Source organism: Lipotes vexillifer, unplaced genomic scaffold, assembly GCF_000442215.2.
Source record: "Lipotes vexillifer unplaced genomic scaffold, Lipotes_vexillifer_v1.1 scaffold860, whole genome shotgun sequence".
Taxonomy (NCBI): Eukaryota; Metazoa; Chordata; class Mammalia; order Artiodactyla; family Lipotidae; genus Lipotes; species Lipotes vexillifer.
In genome coordinates, this window is record NW_006789568.1 from 776422 (window position 1) to 800240 (window position 23819).

At 50.8% G+C, this 23819-nt stretch overlaps 1 protein-coding gene across 1 annotated transcript; it reads right to left on the bottom strand.

Moving 5' to 3' along the window:
* Positions 1-15970: 15970 nt before the first annotated feature.
* NMUR1 (neuromedin U receptor 1) lies at positions 15971-23005 on the bottom strand. Its single transcript, XM_007462775.1, has 3 exons — positions 22983-23005; positions 19025-19910; positions 15971-16380 (listed from the first exon to the last, which is right to left on the bottom strand). The coding sequence occupies exons 1-3, from the start codon at positions 22983-22985 to the stop codon at positions 15971-15973; spliced, it is 1299 nt and encodes a 432-aa protein (XP_007462837.1). The 5' UTR covers positions 22986-23005.
* Positions 23006-23819: the final 814 nt, after the last annotated feature.

Here is a 23819-nt window from a genome sequence, read left to right on the forward strand (position 1 = left end):
TTCCAACAAATAGTTTGAAACTTACAGGTGGTTTAGCTGACATACAAAAAGGCAAAGAAAAGGAGGGAGAGAGGGAGAGGGAGAGAGAGAGAGAGAGAGAAAGAAAGAACTCAAAGAAACAGTTCAGAAAGAATGACGCTAAAAAAAATTTCCATTGAAGAATCTGGCATATTGTAACACCAGGCTGCAATTAAAATCCCTTTGTCCATCATTTGGGCTAACAGAGTTTTGGTTTTCGCCAATATGAAACTCTCCACGTGTCTCTTGTGCTCTAAAACGCAGCAAAGAAGTTACCTTCTAATTTCTGAATTTTGGTTTCAGGGGAAGCATTCTGTTTGGTCATTTCTTCCTTCTGGTTTATCAGGTGGTTTCTTCATAGGCTCTGTGGGCAAAAGCCAGAATACAGTTTTTTGTTTCTTTGGTTTTTTAAAAAAATAAATTTATTTATTTATTTTGGCTGTGTTGGGTCTTCGTTGCTGCACGGACTTTCTCTAGTTGCTGCGTGCGGGGTCTACTCTTTGTTGTGGTGCGCGGGCTTCTCATTGCGGTGGCTTCTCTTGCTGTGCAGCACGGGCTCGAGGCACGCGGGCTTCAGTAGTTGTGGCACGCGAGCTCAGTAGTTGTGGCTCACAGGCTCTAGAGAGCAAGCTCAGTAGTCATGGTGCATGGGCTTAATTGCTCCACGGCATGTGGGATCTTCCCAGACCAGGGCTCGAACCCGTGTCCTCTGAGTTGGCAGGCAGATTCTTAACCACTGTGCTACTAGGCAAGTCCCCAGAATATAGTATTTTTAATCATCTGTCTGTGCCACTACTGAGTAAAGTGGGAGCTTTTACACTGTCCACAAATACACCTACACTGTGCCTATTCTCCACAAGATGCCTGGGTTAGGTCTGGTCAGAATACTTTTAATTGGATTTTTTTTCTTCTTTTTTGTGGTACGCGGGCCTCTCACTGTTATGGCCTCTCTCGTTGCGGAGCACAGGCTCCAGACGCGCAGGCTCAGCGGCCATGGCTCACGGGCCCAGCTGCTCCGCGGCACGTGGGATCTTCCCCGACCAGGGCACGAATCCGCGTCCCCTGCATCAGCAGGCGGACTCTCAACCACTGTGCCACCAGGGACGCCCCAGAATACTTTTAAAAGCATTTATAAATTAATTAGGAAAAGTTCTTCAAGTTCACAAAAGAACTTCAACAGCCCTGTCCAACAGCCTCGCTTATAACTCTAATTCCTTGATACTGGCCACCACTTAACAAAACTGGTTTAGGTCATTCTGACCTTCCTCTTCCTCACAGCCTTTGTCATCACCCTTATGGTCCTGCTCATCTTCCTCTGCCCCCAGGGGAAAGGCTTTTCTCCCCCTGGCCCATGAAGGATACAGGGCTTCTTTTTCAGAATCTAAATGAAAACCCACCCAATCAATTACTGCCACACAGACTTGTTAAGAATGAAAATGACAAGTTGTTCTTTCAGAGAAACTGCTCGTAAGTCTGACTGTATACACAGATCTAAGAAAAAAATTCGCTGTCACTTTAAGCTTTTATTTGAAATAATTTAAAATGTATTATTGTATTTTCATAACAATGCTAAGAATTATACTGCTTTGGAAGCAATACCATTTAAAATGTTACACAGACGCCATCAGGACATAAAAATCACTCAGAGTGAAATCTGGGGGACAATTAACCTGCCTGGCTCCTAAGCGCAAGGAGAGAAAGAGTGTACAATATTCAAAGAGAAAACTCTGATTCTGGTCATGTGGACAGCAGAAGTCAAATGTCCACTGGGACTCCTCAAGCCAAGCCTGGAGAATCGGCCGGGGATGCCAAGGGTGGTACTTCCACAGAACCCATTCGAGAGCCATGTGCAATGGCACATAGGGCTGACCCCTGACAGCCACCAGCACGGATGTCCCCAGAGGGGGCTCTTTACGTCCCTCATCCTGACACAACTCACAGTTCTTACCTTCATCCTCCTCAGCGTTCTCATGTCACTTCTCATCGTTTGCGAGCATGGCACTCCTCCTGTCTTTTGGCAACTTGGCCCCTGTGGCTCCCTTCCTGCATGGTGATATTAATTTCTCAGCAAACATGGGAGCCAGCAACTTTTTTTTCTCGATTTTATTTCCTGGAGCACTAGTAATCTTCCTACATTTTTCTGAGGGACATCAACCTAGAGGAGGAAGAACAACAATGAAGACATGTCTCCTCTGTGGCCAGGAGGCGACAGTCACATTGCACAGTCAGCAAGTGCAAGACCTGCTCAGGCCCACGTTTCAACGTCTGTGCTGATTTCTCCAGGATGAATTTCTCGGTGTGCAGTAAAAGAGCTCCCAGCACCAGAATTACCTGGCACGCTTGTCTAAGAAAAAAAGAGAAAAAGAAAATTCTTGGATTTCACTTAGAGCTTCGAAATCAGAATCTCTACAGGGAAGGATCTAGGTTTCTAAAAGTATGCAAGGAAAACATACCAAGTCAACTACTGTTTAGGTGGCTCAGTGTGTCTGTAGCGTCCCAACTCTCTGCATTCAAGGAAAACACCAAAGGAGAGGACCCCCACGCAGGCACCTGAAACATACACAGGAATGAGAGCCAGGCCCCCAAAATTGGACCTCATGCTTCCTAATTACACCACTGATTCCCAACACAGAGCTACTAAAAATTGGGCACAGTATTATAAAACTAAAAAGAGTGTACAATATTCAAAGAGAAAACTCTGATTCTGGTCATGTGGACAGCAGAAGTCAAATGTCCACTGGGACTCCTCAAGCCAAGCCTGGAGAATCGGCCGGGGATGCCAAGGGTGGTACTTCCACAGAACCCATTCGAGAGCCATGTGCAATGGCACATAGGGCTGACCCCTGACAGCCACCAGCACGGATGTCCCCAGAGGGGGCTCTTTACGTCCCTCATCCTGACACAACTCACAGTTCTTACCTTCATCCTCCTCAGCGTTCTCATGTCACTTCTCATCGTTTGCGAGCATGGCACTCCTCCTGTCTTTTGGCAACTTGGCCCCTGTGGCTCCCTTCCTGCATGGTGATATTAATTTCTCAGCAAACATGGGAGCCAGCAACTTTTTTTTCTCGATTTTATTTCCTGGAGCACTAGTAATCTTCCTACATTTTTCTGAGGGACATCAACCTAGAGGAGGAAGAACAACAATGAAGACATGTCTCCTCTGTGGCCAGGAGGCGACAGTCACATTGCACAGTCAGCAAGTGCAAGACCTGCTCAGGCCCACGTTTCAACGTCTGTGCTGATTTCTCCAGGATGAATTTCTCGGTGTGCAGTAAAAGAGCTCCCAGCACCAGAATTACCTGGCACGCTTGTCTAAGAAAAAAAGAGAAAAAGAAAATTCTTGGATTTCACTTAGAGCTTCGAAATCAGAATCTCTACAGGGAAGGATCTAGGTTTCTAAAAGTATGCAAGGAAAACATACCAAGTCAACTACTGTTTAGGTGGCTCAGTGTGTCTGTAGCGTCCCAACTCTCTGCATTCAAGGAAAACACCAAAGGAGAGGACCCCCACGCAGGCACCTGAAACATACACAGGAATGAGAGCCAGGCCCCCAAAATTGGACCTCATGCTTCCTAATTACACCACTGATTCCCAACACAGAGCTACTAAAAATTGGGCACAGTATTATAAAACTAAATGACTAAAGATGAAAATTTTAGCAGAACACTGAATGAAGTCTCGCCACATACAAAAGGAGAAAATGAAGAACTATGGGCGGTGGATGACCATGTGAAAACACAGCAAGAAGGCAGACATCTACACGCCAAGGAGAGAGGCCTCAGAAGTAACCAAATTGCCAACAACTTGATCCGGCCTCCTGAACTGAGAGAAAGTAAATTTCTGTTGTTTCAGCCACCCATACATCTGTGATATTTTATTATGGCAGCCCCAGCAAAAACACAACTGGTGTGTGTGTGTGTGTGTATGTGTGTATGTATATGTATGTGTGTATATATACATACACACATACAGACCTCAACCCACATCACAGGAAGAGATGAGTCACTATAATATGTGATTAGCATTACTGGCTATGAACAATATTTACAGGCAAACAAGATGAGGGACCAGTTCATCTGGCATAGGAATGACATGGGATCAGGGAAGGCACGTGAAAGAGACTAGGGTTTGAATTAAATAATTTCAACGAGCCCACAGTAGGGTATGGTTAGCCTAGAAGTTAATCTAACTGTGATACTACCACTATATGCTGCACCGATCAGAGTAAACGGTCACAGGCATCACATTTTAAAGAGGAATGACCAAAGGCTGCCAGCGTGAACAGTCTAGAACCATAACACATGCATCTCAGTTTAAAGAAAATATAATGTGACTATTCCTATTTTCCTCTGAGCTAACACAGTCTGGGTTCCGAAACAAAAGTTGCATTCACCAAGAATTTTTTGGCTCTGATTGGTATAGAGAGTTAATGCACTGTGTTGTGGACATCACAGTACAGTAGGTGCTCTCCTAACTATGTCTACTAACTATGTCCACTTAACTGTGTCACATTAAGCTAGTCTGTGGCTGGATTAAATGGCCATCTCAATTCCAAACAGGATTTACTAACTTGATGCCTATGAAATGCATGTGAAAAGCACATGCGGCTAATGGGCTACTAAGTGGTACTCAGTACACCTGGAAATTTCTGATCCTATAAGCTGAACTGTATCCTTAACAAGCCTCAGTCTTTTGTTCGCAAACCTACATATGACCGTTGTAGTTGCAGTTTCAATTACATAATAAATGTCATATAAACCAATCAGATTAATGCAAAAAGTTATTGAATCTAGTAAAACAAAGTTGAACGCTTTAGACATACTCAATAAAGCTCAAAAAGTGCAGTCAAATTAGGTGTGGGTGATGAACCATAAAAGAATGGGGAAAAAAATGTAAAAATGTAGGCGTCTGTTTTCGAATTGCTTTCCTAGGGTTTAAGTTTTGCCTTGTTTTAAAGAAACAAATTTTAAATTGCAAAAGATACACAATGGGTATACTTTATACTAAGATAAGCTACTGCAACAGTGAACTCAAAGTCAAAGACAAAGCCTTAGCCCCATAACAAAAGATTGGAAATTGAATACCTATCTGTCTCTCCAAAAGAGCTGCTTGGGCCAAGACTGAGACATGAACCAGGAAAGAGCAGGGGCTTTGGATTCGGCAGAACCAAATGCATAACGCGGGTTCTGTCACTTATTATTTGTCACTTATTAGCTCATGAAACCATGAGCAAGTTGGTCAATGACTAAATCTCTTTTCCTGTCTATAAAATGGAGCTAAGGATCTCTACCTAACATGGTCACTGTGAGGATGAAATGAGATAGTGCATCAAGTCCTAGCATAGTGGCTGCACAGATGAAGCATTCAATATTCATTAACTGTGTACCCACTCACCCACCGCAATGCTTTTAGGGCCCAACTTAAACCTATCTACATTGTAATACTAATGCAGAGGCTCCCAGCCAGAAACAGAACATATTAGGGACCTAAATATTTGCTGAAAGGATAAATATGGAAACATATGTTTGGTGGACACACAAACTAATGGAATTGAAGGAAGTAATTTTAAGAATCAAGAGATTTTTCTTTCAAACCGGTATTTCCAGGCATCAAAATCACTTTTCAAACAAGGAACACTTTTGTATTTCCCAAATAAACTGCACTTAGTCACAATGTACTTTTCTTTTTGCATAACACTAATATTTAGTTTGCTAATATTTTGTTTGGAATTTTTACATCTATGCTCATGAGAGTGGTCTGTAACATTCTTTTCTAAAAATAACCTTGTCAGATTTTGGTATTGAGTTTAGGGTGAGCTTGTGAAACTAGTTGGAAAATGTTCACAAAACCACTTTTCAGATCAAACAATGCAGTTTAACTGCTTTCCTCTGGATTTTGATTGTTGACATTAGTAAGTTACTGTGCTGCACAATGTACGCATAGTTACCTCATCTCTACTGCCATTATCCTTATCTTCTGACGTTACATCTTCCCCATCTTCTTGTTTTGTTTTGTTTTTTGTTTTTTTTTGCGGTACGCAGGCCTCTCACTGTCGTGGCCTCTCCCGTTGCGGAGCATAGGCTCCGGACGCGCAGGCTCAGCGGCCATGACTCACGGACCCAGCCGCTCTGCGGCACGTGGGATCCTCCCAGGCCGGGGAACTAACCCATGTCCCCTGCATCGGCAGGCGGACTCCCAACCACTGCGCCACCAGGGAAGCCCTCATCTTCCCCATCTTCTATCTCCTCTGGGGAAAGGCTCATTTTCTTCAGTTCACCTTGATTTGTTTTCCTGCTTCAAATGGACAAGATTATTAGGCACATCACAGGGACTTCAACATTCCAGGCTATGCACCTTTTGCCTCTAGTATTCGTGTTAAGTTTCCATTTGCAATAAGTCCGTGTTAGGCCTCATCCTAGTTATTTTCATTTGGAATCTTTTACTCTCACCAGCTAATATCAAAATATATTGCACAGATAATTTTTGGTATATGTTTGTAGGTTAGGTCTCCCATACCTTCTCTTCTGCCACGATCTAGAAATGAAACTCCTCGAGGTAAAAAAGGTATTCCTCCCTTTTCCTCTCATTCTGCTCCCTTCACCATCGTTTTCAAGTAACTCTGATGCTCTTAAAAATTAGTAATTCCACCACCGACTGCTCAAACGGAAGCACACGGGACCAAAATAAAGCCCCCATAGCGGAACAAAATCAGTACCTACAATTCCAGTGTCTTTACCTCTCCAGACTGAGAACTCAGTGTTAACGGGAGCAGCTTCCATCTCTACCCCCATCAAAATTAACAACACAAGTGAGTCTCAAGCCAGGACCTTTAACCATCACTTCCCAAATTAACCCGCACAGTGTTGTCCCTGACGAGTACTCCTCCCCTTAAGGCTATCGCTGGTGTAGGGCCCCGCCCAGTCAAAGCCCAGCTGGCCACCACGCGCGGCCACCTGCACTACACGCCCGGGAAGAGCCTGCAGCAGCCCGCAGGCGCCGACACGCTGAGATCGCCCTCCCAGCCGCCTCCCAGAACTCTAGGCCCAGGCAGAATACAGCACGGAAGAGAATGGCGCCCTTGTGACTCCGCCTCGCTGCCTTTAGGCCAGTCCCGAACCGCAATCCTCGGGGGGCGGGCAGTGCGCGAGCCTGCGGGCGGGGTCTCGAGCCGGGGCAGCAAGTGTTGCGCCTGCGCGCAGGGCGGACATTTTGGTTTGGGCGGGCCCGGGAGGCCCCTGAGTGGGTCAGGTGGGCGCTAGCCGTGAGTGCAGCGCTTCCGTGGAAGGAGGCACGGGTTTCGCTACATGCGAGGACCCAGGGTCGGTTCCAGCCTTTCACATCCGTTAATCCGGTTAGGCAGCCACCCCCTCATTGGGGTGTGTGTTAGTACCCTCGACATTTTCAGCCTAGAAGGAGGCACAGACCTTACAGCGCGAGGTGGAGCGGAGACCAGAACCCGGCAGTCGGCCTCTTGACCCCGGGGAAACTTCCCTCGCTGCCCACCCGCGTCTGAAGCTGCCCCTCAAAGCAGTTAGTGACAGTAGTAATGGTCACAGCTAAAACATTAATATCTGTTTTGTGCCAGACCTTATACTGGTTGCTTTTCATACATTTTATCATGGACTTTTCAAAACAAATCTGTGACTTAGAATCGGTTACTGGTTTCCCAGGCTCACAGAGTGAGGTTAAGGAACTCGTCGGAGGCCATTGATTTGCATCCTCAATTACTTAATATGGTCTCTTATTTAATTTGAATTGAGCCATCTTTAATATGTGCTCTCTCAACGACCATTAGCACCATTAGGCCCTGTAGTAGGATCAAAATTCTAGGAATAATACCCACATTGGGATTTGAAAATGAGCACTTTGGGTCATGTGTGTGTTTTTGTGGGGTGGGGAAGGGTGGTCCCGAGTAAGGGGCCCTGCTTTTGTCCTAGCTTCAGAAAGTCCCAAATTGGGAAGGAAGAAGCGTAAGAAGAACGATTTGCCTACATATTTTAGATTTGGTACTTGACTGAATATAGTAAAAGAATATTGACCAATAGGATTTATCTCTGGAATGCCAGATGTCGCAAGGTAAGTTAATAATGTCAAACTAAGAGACTAAAGGAAGAAAAATACACATCTTTTAGTTAAACCTTATCTGAAAATGTAGAATATTTGATGACAAAAATTAAGCATTCTTATTAAAATCTGTAATAAGAACTTGGGATATGAATGTCACTCTTAAGACACAGCAAGATTATGACAGAGCAAAAAAATTATGACAGATTTGGCCATGTTACAGTTTAAAACCTTTGGGTGCAAGAATCTCTATAAACAAATTTAAAACATAAGGAACAAATTGGGAAGAAATATTTGTAACATATATAATAAAAAGTTAGTATCAGAATATGAAAAACTACAATAAGAAAAAGGCAAACAGGGACTTTCCTGGTGGTCCAGTGGTTAAGACGCTGCGCTTCCAATGCATGGGAGGGTGGCTGATTCCACCCCTGGTTAGGGAACTAAGATCCCACATGCCATGGGGTGCAGCCAAAAGTTAAAAACAAACAAACAAACAAACCAACAAATACGGGCAAAGGATATGAAAAGTAGTTTTCAGAAGAAATTTAGATGGCAGGAAAAGACAATGAAGAGATGCTCAGCTATACAACCACCAGGAAAAATATCATTTAAAACAATAATACTATTTTGTATCATCAGATTAACAGGAATTAAAACATCAAGCAAGTGTCTGGGGATTGTGGGGAAACTGGCGAGAAGGCAAATTGTTACTGTAGGAGGAAAAATATCTTTTTCCTCTACCTACCTAAATTGTTAGCTGGGGCCCTGTAACAAAAGGCAGATTAGCAAGCGAAAAGCATACAGTTTGATGTGACACAGGAGCCTTCATAAGGAAATGAAGACCTGAAGAAGGGGTTAAACCTGAGTGTTTTGCTAGATTTGATGAAGAGTAGAGGGTGTCACGAAATGTGATAGTGAGGAAAGAAGTGTGACGTAAGTGTGGTCTTGGTGTTCCTCAGTCTTGGAGAAAAGAATGCTTCTTTCCTCTGGGTAGAGGGAGAGCACCTCTCACGTGAGGGTCTTATGACCTGCTTCAGGGGAAGGTCACAGAGTCCTCTCTGCACCTGCTGTGTTACCAATGCATTTGGCTTAAGATATTCAGTATGCCAGGGTGCTGTATTTTGGGGTAGCATATCCCGAACCCCCTCATTACAAACACCTGGAGAGAAATTTGGCGACTTCCTGTTGAGGTAAAAATTCTCCTTCCTTAAATTTAGGAATTCCACTTTTCTCACCTAGAGATAAGGGATCACGCTGATGAAGATACAAATATGTGAATCTTTATTGCAAACTTAAAATTTATTATGGACATTTTCAAGCATACATTATTAAGTAGAATATTATAATGAATCCCTTTTTACCCATCACCTCAATCACTTCAATATTTTTGCAATTCTTTTTTCAGCTATTCCCTGCCCCACTTTTTTTTCCTCTCCCTCTCTCCCTTTTTTTTTTTTTGGCTTGAGTATTTTAATGTGAATCCCAGGCATCCTATTATTTTGCCAGTAAACACTTTATTAAGTACTGATACAGGCTATCAGGATTAATATCATCTAATATCTAGTCTGTGTTCAGTTTTCTGTCTCAAAAATGCCTTTTTGCTGTTAGCATGTTTGTTTGTTTGTTTGTTTGTCTTTTGCTGTTAGCATGTTTTGTTTTGTTTTGTTTTGCAGTACACGGGCCTCTCACTGCCATGGCCTCTCCCGCCGCGGAGCACAGGCTCTGGACGCGCAGGCTCAGGGGCCATGGCTCACGGGCCCAGCCGCTCCGCGGCATGTGGGATCTTCCTGGACCAGGGCACGAACCCGTGTCCCCTGCATCGGCAGGCGGACTCCCAACCACTGCGCCACCAGGGAAGCCCTGTTAGCATGTTTGAATTAGGATTCAAACATTTCCATGCATTACATTTGGTTGATACATCTTTTAAATCTTTTTTGCTTTGTAATAGAAACCCCCTTTTAAATACCATTTATCTGTTGAAGAAACCAAGCCATTTGTCTTACAGAATTTGTCCTTATGCTAGATTTGGCTTACGCCGCTGAGGTGTCTTGAACATGCTCCTCCATCCGCAGTCATCTTGTAAACTGCCAGTTAGATCTGGAGGCTTCCTTACATTCGGCTTCAATTTTTTTTTTTTTATAAATTTATTTATTTTATCTATTTATTTTTGGCTGCGTTGCGTCTTCATTGCTGCGCGTGGGCTTTCTCTAGCTGCGGTGAGCGGAGGCTACTGTTCGTTGTGGTGCGTGGGCTTCTCGTTGCGGTGGCTTCTCTTGCTGCGGAGCACGGGCTCTAGGTGCACGGGCTTCAGTAGTTGTGACACGTGGACTCAGTAGTTGTGGCTCGCGGGCCTAGTTGCCCTGCAGCATGTGGGATCTTCCCGGACCAGGGATCAAACCCATGTCCCCTGCATTGGCAGGCGGACTCTTAACCACTGCGCCACCAGGGAATCGGCTTCAATTTTTTTTTTGCAAGACTTATGGTTGGTTTTGTGTACTTGTTACATCCTTCTAGGAGGCACTTAATGTCTGGTTAAGTCACCGCTTTTAGTGATGGTAAAATTGATCTCACAGTTTGGGTATTGTCAGCTTCATCCATCCATCGTAACCATGGATATTGTACCAGACGGTTCAAGGCAGTTCTCTCATAAAGCAAACGATTGAAAGCAATGTATTATTCATTGATGAGGGGAGGGTATATGTGTGGGAAATGACAGGGATCAAATTGCCAGAATGTTAATAGTGGTTAATTTAGGTGTTGGGAATAAAAGTAGTTATTTGTGTACTTCGTTTTGTTTTGTTTTTTCAAATTTACTAAAATGGAGACACGTCCTGCCTGTGCATGAAGGCCAGACAGACAAGAAGACTGAAGGGAAGGTTCCAAGTCCACATTCCAGGAAGAGCAACCAGGGAGTCCAGAGAATGAGAGCAAAGACCTTGGACCGTAGTCTGCTTTGCTATTGTTTTTGCCTGTCCAGTGTCCACTCCTCCTCCTGACGGCCCCTGTTTCCTTTAGGGTCCCCCTCTCCTGGATTCAGTTTTGGTGGAACTGTCATTATAGCTGCTCCGCCCTTCCCTGGCCAAAGCTCAGAGGCCAGTCCAACCCCTTCTCCCACAACTTTGAGCAGCGTCGCCTCCTCCTGGAAACCTTCCCTCCACTGGGGCAGCTGCCTCTCTTCTGTGCCCCCAGACTTGCAGCTGTCAGAACACTTGTATGCTCCCCCCCTCCCCGCCTTGTACAGTCCCTGGCACGTGGTACTCAGTACATGTTAGCTGAATGAATGATGCCCACACTGCTCAGAGCTGATGAAGGTACTTGAATATTAGGTCAAAAGTCCCAGGTACTCCTGTAGATGTTCCAGAGAATGTGACAGCAGCTTCCAGGCCCTCCAGCCTAGCTCTAGCCTGTGGCCACCTCTCCTGAGCCAGGGCACTCTTACCCAGCCAGGTACGGCCTTCCCTGGATCCCCACTGTCCCTCACCTGGGCCGTGGCCTCTATTTCTAAACACCCCCCCCCCCGTTGTCCTGCCCTGCCTTGTGCAGAAGCTTGAAAGAAGGTGAAGTTGGGGGGTTGCATTTAAAGAGGCCTCACAAAGGGACATTTACCTCAGTAACTACCACCCTCAAACTAAACCTCGTAGACTTAGGAACCTGGACACTGTTTGGATGGCCACCTCTCCTGAGCCAGGGCACTCTTACCCAGCCAGGCACGGCCTTCCCTGGAGCCCCACTGTCCCTCACCCGGGCCGTGGCCTTTATTTCTAAATCCCCCCCCCCCGTTGTCCTGCCCTGCCTTGTGCAGAAGCTTGAAAGAAGGTGAAGTTGGGGTGTTGCATTTAAAGAGGCCTCACAAAGGGACATTTACCTCAGTAACTACCACCCTCAAACTAAACCTCGTAGACTTAGGAACCTGGACACTGTTTGGAAGGATGCAGCGCTCAGTGTTGGCCTCTGAGTCTCTTATTTGTGTGCAGGCAGGTTGCTCATCCTTTGTTTAGAAGTGTCAGTACCTTTCAGTCCAGTCTGACTTTGGCCTAAGGCCAGTCTGACTTTTGAGCCAGGATTTGAACCCAGGCAGCCTGACTAGAGTCCCTGCTCACCACCTTTATACCCTACTGCTTTGTCAGAAGAAACATACTAAAGTTCTTGTGCTGAAGAGGATTAGACTGTTAGAAAAATGTAAATGTGTTTCTAGGATCAGATTCCTTAAGTCTGTCCTCATCGTTCTTGCCTCTTAAAAAAGAGTTTTAAAAACAGAGTGAGAGAAGAGAATGATTAAGTATTACAGACTGTAGTTTGGGGTTTCAAAACAATGATAATATCTGTTCATCTTAGAAATATGTAAAGACAGCCACTAGTAGAACAAACAGAATATGTAACCTTCACAGCAGTGGTAGATGGATCTGTTAAGGTTCTTAGTTGCAAACAGCAGCAAACAACTCTGGCCAACTTAAGCAAGAAAGGAATTTATTGAAAGGCTCTTAGTAGCTCAGAACAACAAGAAGGCTGAAAAACCGGCAGAGAAAATGGGCAGAAGCCAAAGCAGGCTGGGCAGCAGGGGCCCCGGGAGCAGCCTGGATGGGATGCTGCTGTTAGCACTGCTGCCCTGGACATGTCTGCCCCTGTTGTCATGGGTCTTAGTATCACTCCCAGTGGAAGTCCCAGGTCAGATCATCCAGCTGCCTGAGTGCAAGTCCTGGGTCACACAGTGGTGTCAGTGATGCAGCGTCCAGAACCCTTTCAGCTTCTGTAGTAGGAGCCTAGGCTTGGTCTCAAACCAAGAGTCACACACACAGGGATCGCCCTCAATGGGAAGGGAGTGCAAATACTAGGAAGCCCTCCAAAAAGGCAGCTCCCCTCTACAGGGAAGACATGGAACAAAGAAGACTCGGTGGACCCACTGGAAGACAAGGATGGGGAAAAGGGAGACACCAAGAAGTGTACAAAACGAGATGGCCTTCCAGGTGTCAGGATTGATTTGGAAACGCTGTCTGACTGTGTAAGGACAGGTGTGAAGTGTTGCACACTTTATATTTCCTGAGCACTTACTTCACAGAAGGAAGGGCGGGTAAACGCAGCTTTGTTTGTTGATGAGACTCGTCTTGGTGAGTTCCCAAAGAAAATAAGCCTTCTTTCCTGAGAAGGAAAGGGTGATCCCAGTATGTTCACCTTGGCCCTCAGAAATACTGGCAGAGAGGGTTGTGTGTGATGGACCATGGGGTCTAGGACCCATCAGAAAGGAAGTGAAGATGAGAGGAAGCTGATGGATGGGGAGAAAGCAGAGTGGTCGAGAACTGGGAAGGTTAGATGTGGTTAAAGAATAAATGTATCGTTTATAGAGCAGCAGAGCAGGAAGGAGGCGATCATGGTCAAGAGCTCACACTTCCAGAGATGGAAAAACGCCCGGAGGTTCTGGGAGTCGGGATGTTACCAAGGGGCCAGAAGGCCACGGTGGAGGAAAGTCTCCAGAGCCGCAGGAGAGATCGGGAGCTGATACCAGGGCAGCAGTGGGTCACCCACGGGGACTTCAGCATCGCCCAGGTTAATGGCAGGAGTGGAGCAGGCGGGAACTAGAGCGGGCCCAAACTCTCGAACGTGGGAGGAGGACAGATCCGTGTGACTGCAGCCAGAGCCAGGACGGGAGGTGACTCGAGTCCCAGGTGAGCCAGGACTCCTGTCCTGGGAGTAGCACTGAGCACTTGGGAACGCTGCTGCCCCCCTGACCAGTGCAGAAGAGCAAGCTGCAGGGGATGCTGCTTCCAGGAGAGAGTGGGATCTTGCTGGCTGGCCTCTCCACCTCCATCCTTTCTTCTCCAGGGCTGAACCCACAGCTGCTGCTTCCATGGTAAGCAGTGACTCATGACAAGTGGGACCTACCCACTGACATGCCGTGGAGACACCTGAGAGACATCAAATTTACAGAGCCCAGGCCTTCTGATAACTCACACCCTCTGCTTCCCCAACCTGCCCACTGCTCTCTGCCCATGGTAGCCCCTTCATAAATACTGACCAGAGCCTCAGGAGCATGTCGTCTCTGTCACTTAAGAGAGGCCCCGGGGAGTCCAGTTTGTCTTTGGGAACAACGGCAGGCTCCAGCCTGAAGTCTGGCCTCAGCTGCTTCCCCCGACAACACCCCAAGGCCGCCTGGGAGCTCATTTCAGAGGTGACATTGGGCACTCATAGCTCTGCACAGCCTCTTTTCACAAGCTCCTTTCTCAGATCCCCCCATCCTGTCTTATATGTGGTGGTTACCCCTGGAAAGTAAAGCTATGGGTGGCTTTTTAATTTTTTCTTTTCCTTTAGACTTAATCCTTTCTTTAAAAAAAACTGCAGTAAAATACATATAAAATTTAAATCTTAACCATTTAGGTGTACAATTCAATATTGTTCAAGCATATTCACATTGTTTTGCCACCAATCTCCAGAACTTTTTCCTCTTAAAAACCTGAAACTCTACCCATTCAACAACTCTCTGTTTCCCCCTCCCCCCATGCCCTAGCAAGGGTGGGCTTTCATTATTTCAAATTGTTTTCATTTTTGCTCATTTGTACTTTTTCCAGTTTTTCTAAAATGAGCATTTATTATTTTCACGACTGAGTTTCAAAAACTCCAGGACATTTTTGTACAATCTTCTCCACCTTGCAGTCAGGGGACCTGGGGCCTGAGCTGTGGAGAGTCTGCGGGGAGAGCCCGCAGGGAGAAGGGAGGCCAGGGCTCCTCCTGCTGCAGCCCCCTCCCAGGAGGAGGACAGGGCAGGGGCTGCGGCAGGACAAGTTCTGGCCATTAACTGGGTCCGGACTGAGCACCCAGTTACCCACAGGGGTTCGGGATGGAGCTTCGTTTCAGGACTCACGTGTCTCTTCTCACCTCAGTGAGTCCCAAGCAGTTCTCGCGGAGTCACTCGCTGCCCTTGGTTGGCCCATGTCTCTTGCCCCCAGAGATTCTCTGGCCAGTCAGGCCCAATTCTCTGCTCACCTCAGGCCCCCAAGCCAACCTGTGAGGAGGTGAAGACAGAGGCAGGCAGGGACCTCTGCTCACACACAGTCCCTTGGTCGGTGCCAAGCCTCACTTGCTCTAGGACAAGCAAAGAATGTTCCCCGAGTGGCTCTCGAGGGGGTGGGGTGGGGGGCTTGTAGAGGTCAGGGAGGGAGTAAGCGTTGGGGGTTAGTGAGGATGTAAAGAGTAATTTCCGCCTTGCTAATCTGAGGGTATCTGTTTTGTTACAAGCAGGGACTTAGGCACGCACACAGAAAACCACAGCTAAAGTGCCGAAGCGCGACACTCTAGAATGTCATGGCCCCTTTCATTTTGCAAACAGGGCCCGAGGCTTGTAAGGCGAGGCAGTTTGCTTGATGCCGGGACCAGGTGACCCTTGGCTCAGCCGAGATCGGAGCCAGGTTTCCTGGATCCCTGACACACCTGCCTCCTAGTGGCTCCACCGGGTGGAGCTCCCAGAGCAACACAAGCCGACTGGGGGCCAGGGAGGGGTGGGGTCAGAATCCCAGGTGCAGGCCAGGAGCTAGAGAGGGACAGAATGGGCCAGAACTCGCAGAAGCTCTGCAAGAAATGGGAAGGAAAGGAAGGGCGCCACGGAAACACTTCAGAAATGGGCTGGGGGTGGGGGGTCCCCAGATGGAGCCTTGCCGTGCGGGGTTATCCGACCACGATGTTCCCCTTCCAGGGGAAGGGCTGGAACTGGGGACCTGAGAGTCTGGAGGACAGACAGCAACCTTACAGTCCTTCCGACCCATGGGTGGGGCAGGATCACTGAGGTGCTGGTCAGGGTTTCTAGGCTGAAGTGGGGTCGGGGCACAAAGGGAGACAGGCCACGAAGACATGCTGCAGGTGTGCTCCCCAAAGCTGGGCGTGGCCCTCTGGCCCCTCAGGGTGAAGCTGCCTGAGGCTCCTCTCGGGAGGGGTCCGTCTCTTGCCACGCCTCTGGGCCACCATTCTCAGCCAGGGGCTGGGCCCTGCTGCCGGAGGAGCCCATGTCACACAGGGTGCTGCCCGTGGTCACCCTGCTGAGGCTGCGGGAGCTGTGGCGGGGACCGTGGCGGCGGCACCGGGTCCCCAGGCACAGGGCCTCCCGGAAGGTGTCCCGGAAGCGGCTGGACATGAGGCTGTAAAGCACGGGGTTGGCGGCCGAGCTGAAGTAGAAAAAGACGCCGGAGACGACGTGCACGTGCTGGAAGGCCAGGTGCAGGCCCTCGGTCCAGCGGGACACGAGGCTCCACATGAGGCGGTCGGCGTGGAACGGGGCCCAGCAGATCCCAAACACCACGACCAGCACAACTGTGGGCAGAAAGGGAGCCTGTTCTCTCCTCTCCCCTCCCACCAGCCGCCCACACCCACTGTCCATCTGGAGGTTTCTGGAAGTTTGCCTGTCCTGGCCACACCCCTACAGGAGAGGCTGCTCTCGCCACTGTCACCGACTGGGCAGTGGGCGTGCGCCCTGGACCAGGTGTGGACACCCGGGCCAAACTGGCCGGGTCCAATTCTCTCACCGTGGAACTGGAGCTAAGTGACAGCTGAGCCCCAGCGTGACACAGTGTGGCTAAGGCCCATGCTGGGTGCCACTCAGGAGCCATGCCCGCTTATGCATAAGCAGAAAGGAACAGGAGGATGAGGCCCGTGGTCAGACAGCAGTAGCCAGGGAGCTACAGGGAAAGCGAGACAAACAGCCCCACCACCACCACGCACTTGCCTGTCTTGGCCCTAGAAGCCTTCCCAGCCCCAGCCACCAGCTCTCCTGGGTGCCCCTGAATATCCTGCCCTGCATTACCTCCCCTTTCCTCAACAGCCCCACCCCAAGCCCCAGTAAAAGGCAGGACAGGCCAGCCAATCCTTCACTCTTTCTCCGGAGCTTCCCTCCAGCCCTGGTTTTCACCCTACCCTCCCTGGGTCTTTGCTATCAGGTCTGTGTTGATTTTTGTTTCTTGTTTCTCATGTTTGCATCTCCAGCTCGCAATCCTTCCCCTGCAGTGTCCTCCCCCTTACATTCCAGAGTGGTTTTCCTCTTAATCCCGGATTTCAATCAGAACATTGCTTACATCCCCAGCACACAGCCTGGTGCACAGTAGGCCCTCAGAAAGAGAAGACAGGAGAAGGAGGGAGAGAAGAAAGCCAGAGCCCCGGGCCAGCAAGCAAGGCAGCCTTAAGGAAACACCCCAATTTTCCAGGGCGAGAGCCATCCCAGATGAGCAGACTCAGCCCGGGTAGGCAGGGCAGTAGAAGGCAGCAGAGGCAGACCCAGGTAGGTGGTCTGTAGTGCAGGAGGCAAGCACACAGCTCCAGTTCAGTCCCATCTTAGGGGGCTGTACAAGTGACCATAGGCTCTGGGACACTGTTCTGGGGGGTGAGAGGAGTGAGTCTCTCTCTGGGAATGGGACAGTTTCCAGTTAGCTGGGCATAATCCCATGGCTTTGACCAAGGTCTCACCAGCCCTGTCCTGCCCTGGCTCACCCCACCTACCTGATTCAGGCTCTGTGGGACAGGGCAGGATGGGGAGGGAATCAATGACTGGCTTAGCATCAGTTTGCCTGGTTTCCCCAGGGCCACTGTTTTTGAAAAAGCACCAGGCCTAGGCCACAGTAAGATCCAGAGCCTCAAGCCAGCTGGGCGTGCCCTGGTCGGCCCCAATCCACACTTCTGCCCTGATTCTCCTGTGCTCTGTACACAGACCCTCACAAACATGCCTCCAACGACCTCTTTTAGAACATGATCCTTCCTCTGGTCCCCAGGGAACCGCAGACATGGTGTGCAGGAAATTAATCATCTTGCCTTTCCAGCACCCTGCTCCCCTTCTTTTGGGAACTTTGCTTCCCCTGGATCCCCATGTGGGTCTGTGGGGGCTGCTTACCTCAGCATCCTGCCACTCTGGCCCGGTGGCAGGCCGTGACCCAAGCCCACCAGTCAGAATCCTTCCCTGGGATTTTCCATAGCCACTAAGGGAAGAGGACAGTTAGCTCCTCAGGAAAGGGGAACTCTGTGCCCGTGGTCCTGCCTCTCAGGCTACTTAGGGAAGGACAGAACCAAAACATATTTGGGAGCAAAGATGAGAGACCTGGAGGGTCCAGAGCCCATGAACAGCTCTGTCATCCTGGAGCCCAGCCGCACACCTCTGCCCTGTCTGTGGTTGGTTCCATGAGCAAGGGCTGGCTTCATGGGTGCCACCTGTGCGTTTGCACAGAGTCCTGACCTTTAAACCTTCAAAACAGCAGCTCTGGGATTTCCCTGGTGGCACAGTGGTTAAGAATCCACCTGCCAATGCAGGGGACGTGGGTTCAAGGCCTGGTCTGGGAAGATCCCATATGCCGTGGAGCACCTAAGCCCGTGAGCCACAACTTCTGAGCCTGTGCGCTAGAGCCCGAGAGCCACAGCTACTGAGCCCGTGTGCTGCAGCTTACTGAACCCCACGCGCCTTGAGGCCATGTTCCGCGACAAGAGAAGCCACCGCAATGAGAAGCCCGCACACCACAACGAGGAGTGGCCCCCGCTCGCTGCAACTAGAGAAAGCCCGCGTGCAGCAATGAAGACCCAACGCAGCCAAAAATAAATATAATTAATTAATTGATTAATTATTTTTTAAAAAGACAGCTGCTCTACTATTGCTGTCTTGACATTCTTAATGATTTTTTAACAGGGGACCCTGAATTTTCATTTTGCATTGGGCCCCACAGATTATGTAGCTGACCCCCCCGTGAACCATTAGCATTTACCTTTGGTGTCACTTTCTCAAGGGTAATCTAGAAGAGTATACACACACGCAGTGCGTGCACACACACACGGGGGAGTGAGGGGCGGGGGGGTTACTCCACACCTCACACTCAGCCTCCGTCCTAAACCGAAACACTCGGCCCTTTCCCCCAGGCCCCTAGAAGCCCCAGCCCCATACCCAGTGCCTGGCTCCGCCCCTCTTCCCAGCAGCAACACTTACACAACATCTTGGTCACCTGTGTCCGACCCCTATCCTGCAGCGGCTGGAGCCTGCGGCCGTCGCTAGTCCTGGCCCTGCCCTTGGCCTCCTGCCTGAGGATCAGCAGCCTGTCCCGCCGCAGCCGCAGCCCGATTAGCAGGTAGAGCACGCTGATGGCGGCCATGGGCAGGCAGAAGAAGAGCAGCGCGGTGGCCTGCACGACCAGGTTGTAGAGGGCTCTCCGGCGGACCAAGGTGCACACGGCCGAGTCGGGCACTGTGCCCCGGCAGGGCACGTCCAGCTGCCGAATGCCGTGCAGGCTGGTGTTGGGCAGAGAGCAGAGCAGGGCGAGGCCCCAGATGGCCCCGAGCACGCGGCGCACGTGGGCGTGCGTCACTACGGACCTGACCTGCAGCGGGTGCACCACGGCCACGTAGCGCTCTATGCTCAGGGCGGTGACGTTGAGCACCGAGGCCAGGCAGACAGTCTCGAAGAGCAGCGTGCGGAAGTAGCAGCCCCCGGCGCCCAGCAGGAAAGGGTAGTTGTGCCACATCTCGTAGAGCTCCAGGGGCAGACCCAGAAGCAGCACCATCAGATCCGACACGGCCAGGCTGAAGAGATAGTAGTTGGTGGGCGTGCGCATGGCCCTGTGGCACAGGATGACCATGCAGGTCAGCGCGTTGCCCACGGCGCCCACCACGAAGATCAACAGGTACGTGACACACATGGGCACGAACAGCTCCGTCTGCTGGGGCCCCAGGTACTTGAGCCTGAGCTCCTCATCAGTCAGGTTCAAGTCCTGGGGGTCAAAGGGCCCCAGGACGCTGCTGCCATTGCAGGGCACCGGGCTCCTTGTACCCAGGGACCTGTCTCCAGGGAGGGTGGAGCAATTGAGGCAGAGAGGAGCCTGTGGAACAGAAGAGAGAGAGACACCCAGAAAAGTCACTCAGGGAATCTGGTTCTGTTGTTATTCGTCAAACCAAAGATGCCATCGACACCAAGAAGGCCGATATATCATGTGCCGCTGAGAAGGAAAAACACCGCCCTCCATTGTAAGATGCATCACAATTTCATCTTAAAAATGTACATCTTAGGGACTTCCCTGGCAGTCCAGTGTTTAAGACCGTGTGCTTCCACTGCAGGGTCACGGGTTCAATCCCTGGTTGGGGAAATAAGATCCCGCATGCCGTGCGGTGTGACCAAAAAAACAAGAACAAGTATATCTTTAAAATGATAAAAAGTGGGATTTCAATTTTAAATTTCACGATCTACTGAAACCTTTGAACAGTGATGGAGACTCTCAAGCATGGGCTATGCCATCAGCAGTCACCCTTTGGGTCTCTCCCCTTTCAAGTCATGGACTTTGGGAGAGACACTCAGTTTGGGCATCTGTAAAATGGGCACAATGCACAGTATTACATGGTCTTTAAGAGCAAGGTCTCTGGAAACAGCTGCCTGGATTCAAATCCAGCCTCCCCAGTTTCGAACTGTGGGACTATTTGCATGGTGACTTCTCTGTGGCTGTTCCCATATTACAAGGATCCAGGAATTTAAGACATGAAAGGTATTAACACAGGGCCTCCCTGACGCACAGAAGGGCCTGATTACATCACCTCACTGTGAGGACTGAGTCACCGTGGGGATCAAGCAAGGCAGTGAAAGGGCCAAAAACTATAATGCTGATCCAAAAGTTGGTTCTTGTTTCTGTTTTCTATCACCTGAACTGTTTGAAGTAGGAATATTTGACACCCTTGACACTGCCAGCTCTGGGGTTCCCTCTCCTTTCTCCAGCTCCCATCTCTTTGCCAGTCCACCAGATATAGTAGTTAAGGACCCAGGCCATGGAACTAAACAGACTGGCCTAGGGTCAAATGCTAGCTCTGCTATCCTCTTCTGTGACATGCCCTCACTGTGCCTCAGTCTCCTCACCTGTAAAATGGGTAAGTAGAGCCTACCTCATAGTTTCTGGGAAGATTAAATGAAAGAATAAAATTCTCAGGAGTGTGCCTGACACATTTCAGGTGCTCAACTTCAATGCATAGTGACATGATCCTTATTTCCCACCTGGCAAGGGAAGGACAGTCTAAGGGACATGGGGCAGGGGTTGAACGGGATTCCACTGGGAATGTGTCTTGGCGCGAAAGATCAGGAGCTGCCCTTCTGAGCCTATTCCCCAAGCCCACCACCACCACCTCCCCTCCCTTTGGAGCAACCGCGGATTTTCAGGCTCGGCTCCCGGATCCTCTCCCTGGATTCTTTTTTCAGCTCCATTTCCTGTCCTCAGATGGGGGTTTGGGGCTCCCGTGGCCCATGTACCTGCGCACCTACCACTCGACTTTCTTTTTCAGGTCTGTCTCTCTTCTAGATCCCAAGTATTCTTAATCCCGAGTATCTTTCTCCTCACCGAAGCCTCCACCCAGAAGCCTCCCCCAGCCTCCCTGCCTCTCTTACACCTAATCCCCGCACTTTGGAATCGAGGGGCATCTTCATCCACTCAAACGTTCCGCCCGCGCCCGCCGCACCCGCACTGCCTACCCCGGCTGTTGCGGGACCCGAGCGCGGACAGAGGAGATGAGCTGGGAATGCGCAGGCGCCAACCCAGGTTCGAGAGAGGTTCCCTAAGCCCCCGCGGCGTGCGTGGCCGACAAAAAGACAGAAATACCCCAGAAGGCTGCGAGTCCCCCGGGGAGGGGGGCGTCCCGACGCTCCCTCCGATCCCTACAGCCCTGGGGAGACCCTGCCCGCGCGCTCTTCCAGCCGCGCCCGTGCCCACGCCGGCATCCCCTTCACCTACCATGCAGTCTGCGCCCCGCGAGATCCAGGGGCCGGGAGCCCACCCGCCGAGCGTGGAGCGGGCGTCCGCCGATCGATCGACGGACAGACGCGGCGCCAGAGCGAGCCGACGGGCAGACTGAGGGCTGCCGGCGCACTAGCAGCCCGCCGGGTCGCCCCGCCTGTCAGAGGTCGGGGACGCTGTGGCCAGGACCGCCAACAGGGGGCAGTGGTGCCCCTGCAGCCCACCCGGCCGCTGAACCCAGACACGCTCGTCTGGGCTCCCCGCAGCCACCCAAACCGTAGCGACGGTGTTTCCAAGTGTCTGATGGGGCGCTTCCAGGAACACCCTTACCTCATAGAGCCCTCACAACAACCCATTTTACAGATGAGAAAACTGAGCCTCAGAGAGATGAAGTTCGAATGATCTGGGTCTCACACCATGTCCCTGCGCTCCAGCGTGCTGACTCTTAGCTTAATCCCTTATTACGGTGTCCCTCCAGATCCCACCTCCTCCTGCCCCACGTTTCAAATACACTTCCAAGGACGTCCCACCAGCCCCTCCAAGTCAACAAGCCCCAAAAGGTCTCACCGCCCCCCCTTCCTAGGCTTCACGTGGGATTTCTCCCCCTCTATCTCCGTGCCAGGACAGCAGTCTCCACGCCCTCTCCCTTACCGCTCTCTCCCTTCGGGTCCTCCAGCCCCCGGGTCCAGTACTCAGCCCCCCACAGGACTGCTGCCGGAACCTCCATTCTTCCACTGGTCTGGGCTCCCACAGCCCAGTCATCTTCCTGAACCCCCAACCATGGCATTCCTCTTCTTTTTTTTTTTTTTCTGGTATGCAGGCCTCTCACTGCTGTGGCCTCTCCCGTTGCGGAGCACAGCCTCCGGACGCTCAGGCTCAGTGGCCATGGCTCACGGGCCCAGCCGCTCCGTGGCATGTGGGATCTTCCCGGACCGGGGCCCCGAGCGCGGACAGAGGAGATGAGCTGGGAATGCGCAGGCGCCAACCCAGGTTCGAGAGAGGTTCCCTAAGCCCCCGCGGCGTGCGTGGCCGACAAAAAGACAGAAATACCCCAGAAGGCTGCGAGTCCCCCGGGGAGGGGGGCGTCCCGACGCTCCCTCCGATCCCTACAGCCCTGGGGAGACCCTGCCCGCGCGCTCTTCCAGCCGCGCCCGTGCCCACGCCGGCATCCCCTTCACCTACCATGCAGTCTGCGCCCCGCGAGATCCAGGGGCCGGGAGCCCACCCGCCGAGCGTGGAGCGGGCGTCCGCCGATCGATCGACGGACAGACGCGGCGCCAGAGCGAGCCGACGGGCAGACTGAGGGCTGCCGGCGCACTAGCAGCCCGCCGGGTCGCCCCGCCTGTCAGAGGTCGGGGACGCTGTGGCCAGGACCGCCAACAGGGGGCAGTGGTGCCCCTGCAGCCCACCCGGCCGCTGAACCCAGACACGCTCGTCTGGGCTCCCCGCAGCCACCCAAACCGTAGCGACGGTGTTTCCAAGTGTCTGATGGGGCGCTTCCAGGAACACCCTTACCTCATAGAGCCCTCACAACAACCCATTTTACAGATGAGAAAACTGAGCCTCAGAGAGATGAAGTTCGAATGATCTGGGTCTCACACCATGTCCCTGCGCTCCAGCGTGCTGACTCTTAGCTTAATCCCTTATTACGGTGTCCCTCCAGATCCCACCTCCTCCTGCCCCACGTTTCAAATACACTTCCAAGGACGTCCCACCAGCCCCTCCAAGTCAACAAGCCCCAAAAGGTCTCACCGCCCCCCCTTCCTAGGCTTCACGTGGGATTTCTCCCCCTCTATCTCCGTGCCAGGACAGCAGTCTCCACGCCCTCTCCCTTACCGCTCTCTCCCTTCGGGTCCTCCAGCCCCCGGGTCCAGTACTCAGCCCCCCACAGGACTGCTGCCGGAACCTCCATTCTTCCACTGGTCTGGGCTCCCACAGCCCAGTCATCTTCCTGAACCCCCAACCATGGCATTCCTCTTCTTTTTTTTTTTTTTCTGGTATGCAGGCCTCTCACTGCTG

Excerpts from the sequence above, each read along its gene's own strand:
- NMUR1 (XM_007462775.1), bottom strand. Across the intron at positions 16,381-19,024 it reads ACAGGTGACCAAGATGTTGT|TTGTGCTGGTCGTGGTGTTT; the intron begins GTAAGTGTTGCT and ends TTCTGCCCACAG.